The sequence below is a fragment of the Muntiacus reevesi genome, chromosome 22, assembly GCF_963930625.1.
Source record: "Muntiacus reevesi chromosome 22, mMunRee1.1, whole genome shotgun sequence".
Classification (NCBI taxonomy): Eukaryota; Metazoa; Chordata; class Mammalia; order Artiodactyla; family Cervidae; genus Muntiacus; species Muntiacus reevesi.
Window position 1 is genome coordinate 12,634,733 of NC_089270.1, and position 6,397 is coordinate 12,641,129.

General features: G+C 48.4%; 1 protein-coding gene across 1 annotated transcript; it reads right to left on the reverse strand.

Moving 5' to 3' along the window:
- Positions 1-1,207: 1,207 nt before the first annotated feature.
- On the reverse strand, positions 1,208-6,118 carry CYTL1 (cytokine like 1). The gene is made up of 4 exons (XM_065914504.1): positions 5,928-6,118; positions 3,455-3,499; positions 3,175-3,303; positions 1,208-1,851 (listed from the first exon to the last, which is right to left on the reverse strand). The coding sequence occupies exons 1-4, from the start codon at positions 6,078-6,080 to the stop codon at positions 1,768-1,770; spliced, it is 411 nt and encodes a 136-aa protein (XP_065770576.1). The 5' UTR covers positions 6,081-6,118; the 3' UTR covers positions 1,208-1,767.
- Between the last annotated feature and the right edge of the window lie 279 nt (positions 6,119-6,397).

Consider the following 6,397-nt stretch of genomic DNA (forward strand, 5'->3'; position numbering starts at 1 on the left):
TTGATATTATTGTAAATGGGATTTTTAAAAATTTCCCTTTCTGAAAGTTTGTTGTTAGTGTATAGAAACGCAGCTGATTTTCATATATTGATTTTCTCTCCTGTAACTTCACTGAATTCGCTTATTAATTCTAACAGGTTTTCTTTGATGAGGTGTTTAGCATTTTCTGTATTTATGATCATGTCATCTGCAAACAAAAAATTTACTTCAGGAAGAGGGGATTTTGGACACAGAGACACAGATGCAGGATACATACCACATGTTGACGGGGACAGAGATTGAATTGATGTGTCTACAGGCCAAGGAATGCCAAGGATTGCCAGAAGAGACCAGAAGACAGGAAGAGACAAGGAAGGACCCTCTATCCTAAAGCCTTCAGGGAGAGGAGGACCCTGCCAACACTAGATTTAGGAACCTCTAGCCTCTGGGACTATGAGACAATACATTTCTCCTATTTAAGCCCCAGTTTCTGGTACCCTGTTACAGCAGCCTTGGGACACCAGCTCAGCGATGCTCTGCGCTTGTGCTTCTAAATAGAAAAGCATAGCCTGCTAAATCATTCTCATAGATCACCTAAGTCAGAGACACGAAAGATCAGGGAAGAAAAGTATGGCCCACGTGTACAAAAGTAAGGAAAGAAGACAAAAAGACTACCAGTGTGGCATATGAGCTTTAAAAAAATCAATATTTGGAAACCTTTTCAACAATCCAGTTACTTAACTGAAATGATACTGTCGATTTCATGAATTTATTAAGCAAGCATCCTTCACCTGCAGAAAACCAGCCTGGGGCACTGGGGAGAGTGTGGGCTTTGGAGCCCCTGAGTTCAATCCAGGCTCCCCACTTACCAGCTGGTGACCTTGGGCAAGTTACCTAACGAACCCGAGCCTCAGCCTCCTATGATGCCCATGTCCAGGTTTGTGATGAGCCCTCACTGAACCGATGTTTGTGATATGTCAGGTACCGCACTGCCATGGATACGATGCAGGATACAGTCTTCCCCAAACATAAACTGGAACATCTTCTGATGCTTTGAAAACAGATTTACACAGGTGGCTTGAAACAGACCCAGAAATACCTATGCTCTATGGAAAGAGGGAGAAAGACATATCTTATTAAAAGCAGCGACTTGCAGAAAGAGCATGAATTAATCACCCTGACACCCACCTTGGACAGAATATAGCAGGACACGTGTTTCTCACCGTTGTGATAGTCTTTATTTGATTTTCATCACCTTTCAATGATAGAGTGGTTCCCTTCAGCCCTATGTCATTACAAACCTTACAAATACATCTTACAGGCAGTGAAATTTCTTTTTAAAAATGAAAGCTAACTGTAAGGAACATTTGTAGTTGAAGAAGGTATAAAATAGAAGCATGGTTAAATGTAAGCAGGTTTCTATCAAGAGAGAAAAACGGTACCACCACGCCATTAAAGTAGTGCCACAAGCATACTGTTTTGCTTGGTCTCAAGCTGACTGTTCAAATGAGAGAAGCTGGTTTGCCTTTTTCTTCTCAGTGATCAAATCAACATGCTTGTGTATCTAACCATCCTGGCAAGAAAGGAACAAGGGGGGATGAGAAGCAAAGCTTCTAATTATGTTCAGAATTGATTCCAAGGTAGGAGCACAAGCTGTGGTTTCCAGAAGGTGGAGAGAAACTCGTGACAGTTTCAAGGAGAGCTGTGGGGGCCACGGCTTTAGCCTCTTGGGTCTGGGCAGCTGACATAACTTCATTCCCCAAGGTTCTGTCTCTGGTCTGAGCTGCCTTAGCTCTGATGATCCGGGAGGACCGTGGTCACTACGATTGGGTATTCTAACGCATTGCAGTCATCCGACAGGAACACCAAATCCTGAAAAAGATGTTCAATGAACAGGAACATCACTGAAGCGGACCATGGAGCCCATGCGAAGCAATAGTCTTATCCTCAAAGGCTGTTCAGTTGTTCCCCCTTGTGTGAAAACTTCACCCATTGAATCTCATATTCCTTTGTTATTGAATTCACGTGTGTGTGTGTGTGTGTGTGTGTGTGTGTGTGTGTGTGTGTGTGTGTTGGTTGACCAGATGGATGGATAAATGGGTAAAGCGCAACAACTCTGGGCCAGGCATTGGGACTACCAGGAGTAACAGCACTAGGTCTCACCCTCAAGCAGTTCAGAGTCAATAGCAGCATTCTCAGACTGCATTACAATTATGTTTTCTTCCTCTCTCTCCAGCCCCACCAAGCAGAGAGGGGAATGAAGAGGGAAGTGGGTATAGTAGGAAAAGCATGTCTCATCCCTGATGCAAAGTAACAAATAAATCTTTTTAAAATATGTATTTATTTTTATTTTTTTGGCCATGCCAGGTCTTCTTTGCGGCATGTGGGATCTACTTCCCTGACCAGGGATCAAACCCAAATAAAGCTTAATAAATTTTAAAGCTAGGAATCTTAATAGCTGAGTATTAAAGTTTCCTGGGTCAGGCCTGGTGCTTGGCATTCTATGTTTAAGTTACCTTCTTTCTATGTCTAATCCCCTTGCTAGAGATCTTAGGACCACGGAGTTACTGCAGTGCCCAGCACAGGCATGGTCAGGATGTAGGTGTTATTATCCTCCTGAAGATCTCAGGAGTGGGTACTCTACATGAATGAGGAAGCTGCGGCTCAGGGGGGAGAGGGTGCGAGCTTCCGGGAAGCAAGACGGGGATGAAGACAGGGGCTCAGGTCTGCCTGATGCTGAAGTCTCTGCCCCAGGACCACACCACCCAACTTTCTACATCTAACCAGTGCTATTCTCTGCTCTTCCTGTCTCCTTCCCTCTGATGTGGAGTCCTCCCATCACAGAGCACCCCCAAAGCCCTCCCCCAGAAAGTCTCCTCTAACCCGGTCTCCAGGGCTCGGGAGTTCTCAGAATTCCACAGTTCTCATCCCACCCCATTTGACTCCCGGCAGACTCTGTTCTATATGATTTTCATGTGGTCCTGCCTGCTGCAGGTGGAGCTGGTGGAGGTGAGGGGCCTTGTCCGGGGTCCCCAGCACTCAGCAAGAGCAGCAGGGTTGAGCAAGGGCTTTGTGAACTGGAAGCACCCCATAACCTTTTCTCTTCCTCCTCCCGGTCCCCCTGTTCCCCTAAACCCTTCTCTTAATTTCTTGACCCATAACAAGTGGGAAAAGAACGTTCAGCGCGTCACTCACTCTCCTGCAGAACGAGTTCATGATGGTGTACAGTTTCCGCGCTTTGTCCTTCAAGGCGTCCACCCGGGCCACCTTCCAGCACTGGGGTGATGCCACAAAGTCCCGCAGCTTGGCCAACACGCAGTAATTCTGCGAGTGGATAACAGGGAGGGGTCTCGTGCGAGAAGTCAGTAGTCAGAGGGACAGGAGCCGGGGGCGGCTGGTCCTTCTTCACCGGATGCCTCCCTATCCCCCAACCATGCCCCCCCGCCCCCGCCCCGGGCAGGCAGACCGCTCTTACATGTATATCCAGATACAGCCTGGGCAGGTATCTCACACACGCCTCCTGTGGGAAGGGAAATGGCTTTCTGGGATGCCCATAGGGACACACCTCGGTCACAGAAGTCTCTCTGCCAGCCCCCAAACAGCCGGCCCAGCCCCAGATCCTCAGCGACTTCCTTGATGCCCACACGTACTTACATTCTTGTACCGTCTGCCACATTCCCCCAGGGTCAACTGCTCTTCTAGAATTTGACTTTTAGGATGCCACCTTTATGTCATATACTATGAGTTACGGAACTGTTTCATACATGTGTGTGTAGAGAGAAAGACATATGTAAGTGTGGATGTGACTATATATGTATATATATTTAAACCGTTCTATCATTATAGTCTGGGGGCTTTCCAGGTGACTCAGTGCTAAAGAACCACCTTGCCAATGCAGGAGAGGCAGGAGACGCAGGTTTGATCCCTGGGTTGGGAAGATCCCCTGGAGAAGGAAACGGCAACCCACTCCAGTATCCTTGCCTGGAGAATCTCATGGACAAAGGAGCCTGGCAAGCTACAGTCCACGGGGTAGCGAAAGAATCAGTCACGGCTTAGTGACTGAGCATGCATCCACACACAACTGTAATCTAGACATAGTAGCACCTGTAACATATACTATAGGAACAGAAAGCTGTATATATAGGTATACTTTTACATCACTCTGTTTCACTTTTGCTTCTGTGCTGGCCTGAAGCCCGAGAACCCAGCTTCTGGTCCCTTCCAACCAGTAATTCCCTGTTGCTGGGGATAGATCTCCTTCTTTTTTGCGACTCAGTTTCCCAGTTGTGAGCCTCGAGAGTTAGAACATGTAATCTCTCCACTTCTTCCAGCTCTGAACCTATGCATTTTAAGTTTTAAAATCATGGGTTTTTTTTTTTAAAAAAGATGATTGCTCTACATATTTGGGTTTCCCAGGCGGCACTAGTGAAGAACCCGCCTGCCAATGCAGGAGATGTAAGAGAAGATGGCTCGATCCTGGGGTCAGGAAGATCCCCTGGAGGAGGGCATGGCAACCCACTCCAGTATTCTTGCCTGAAGAATCCCCATGAACAGAGGGGCCTGGCAGGTTATTGTCCATGGGGTCGCAAAGAGTCGGACATGACTGAAGAGTCTTAGCAGGCACACGCGCTCTACACACCCACGCTCCACATGTCTAATAGCAGGGAATCTGTGGATAAATTAGGGTGCAACAATACAACCTGTTTCAAAGGAATATTAATTGGACGGCATGTTAGAAAGTAAACTGCAGAACCGCTGTACTGTTTGTTTCGATTTGTCTATACACACACACTTGGATTGGATATCTATGCACAGAACAAGAACTGAAATCCTATCCTCTGAATGTGATGGCAGCAGGTCACCTCTAGGTGGTAGGATTGCAGTAGTATTTATTTTCTTCTTTGTCTTTCGTGCCTTTTCCCACTGTTTTCGAGGTATATGAGCTTCATAACTTAAGAAAAAAATACACATTATTTAACTTTCAAAAAGAAGACACAAAGGAGGTGTTAAGGTATCATAAGCCCCACATCTGAGAACAGTACATCTTATGTGAAGTGTTCACAAGCAGTAAAGGGACACTTCTAAATTTTGCCAGAGCTTTGGAGTTTGATTTAGCTTGTGTCTACTCTGGAAGAGCGGTCAGGAGGCCGGACTCTAGCTCTGGGTGGCCCCCTGGGGACTCTGGGTTCCGAGCCCCTGCATCTTCTGCTTAACAGAGCGGTGTGAACGGTGGCTGAAGTCCAGGGCTGTTTCCACCGGGCGGACTGTGTCTGCATTCCAGTTTGCTGCTCTCCAGCTGCCCGCAGTGGGTGTGGGGGCTCGGCCCTCACAGGTCAGGACGCTGGGATTCTCTGATTCTGCCGGATAATTTGCTCAGGTCCTCTAGCAGGTAAGAGGTGGGGCTGGTTCAGGAGTCACCCCAATAGCTCCTGCTGGCTCGTGGGGAGACTAGACAAGCTGAACTCCTTGGTCCTCCTTAAGTTGGAGTTCTACACTCTAGGGGAGCTTTACTCCTTTCTCTCTCTCCACCTCTCTTTCTACATTTTAAAACAGATCCTCTGATTATGGCTAGCTTGTTGCTCCCCAGTTGCTGAGTCACCCCCGACTGTTTGGGACCCCATGAATTGCAGCACACCAGACTTCCCTGTCCTTCACGATCTCCCTGAGTTTGCTCACACTCATGTCCATTGAGTCAGCTAGTTATAAACAAAAGTTATGATGTCTTGGATTGCATTTTCTTTGTGGTAAAGAGGAAGCACAAACAGTCGACATTTAATAGGATGGGAATAAAGCACAGATACCCTGGAAATTAACACTGACTAGAAAAGAAAAATAATATTTCCTCCCCGACCCATCCCCCTCCAGCCCCCAGTCCAAAGGTGAATTTTTGAGAACTGGGTCTGCATGGACCTCCTGTCCTCATCCAGGTGGGGGCCAAGGGCACTCACCAAGGGCTCCGTGGCCTGCAGGCTCTGGAAGTCAGAGGTGATCTCCCGGCTCAGGGCCAGCATCCGAGAGTAGCAGGTCGGGGGAGCCGGCCGTGTGGCGGGGAGCCCGGCCAGGAGCAGCAGCAGCAGCAGGGGGAGCAGCTGGGGTGTCATGGTGCAAAGGCGGCCTGACTGCAGCCCAGGCCAGCCGCCCCTTTAAGCGGAGGTCCGGGGGTGGTCCTCCGCGTCTCCTCTGTTTCCTGTGGGGCCCAGCCAAGGCCAAGACCACGCCCACCTGGCTGGGGGACACTGGAGCCTTTCAGACCTGAAGCCCCCACCACCCCTGTTGAGAGGAGGGGCTGTCTGGGCTGGGGTGCGGGGCACTTGGAAGGGAAGCGGGGTCTTCCTCTCACACAACGTGCGATAGAATTTTCTCTCTTGGCAGGCGCTCTTCTTGAAGTGGCAGAACTGGTAGAAGAAGGGAGGACAAG

What these genes read in the sequence shown, in the direction of transcription:
- CYTL1 (XM_065914504.1), bottom strand. Translation starts at nt 6,080, where the DNA reads ATGACACCCCAGCTGCTCCCCCTGCTGCTGCTGCTGCTCCTGGCCGGG. An exon ending in GGCTGTATCTGGATATACAT is followed by an intron (nt 3,304 to 3,454) that starts GTAAGAGCGGTC and finishes ATCCACTCGCAG; the next exon opens with AATTACTGCGTGTTGGCCAA. An exon ending in TGAACTCGTTCTGCAGGAGA is followed by an intron (nt 1,852 to 3,174) that starts GTGAGTGACGCG and finishes CATCTTTTTCAG; the next exon opens with GATTTGGTGTTCCTGTCGGA.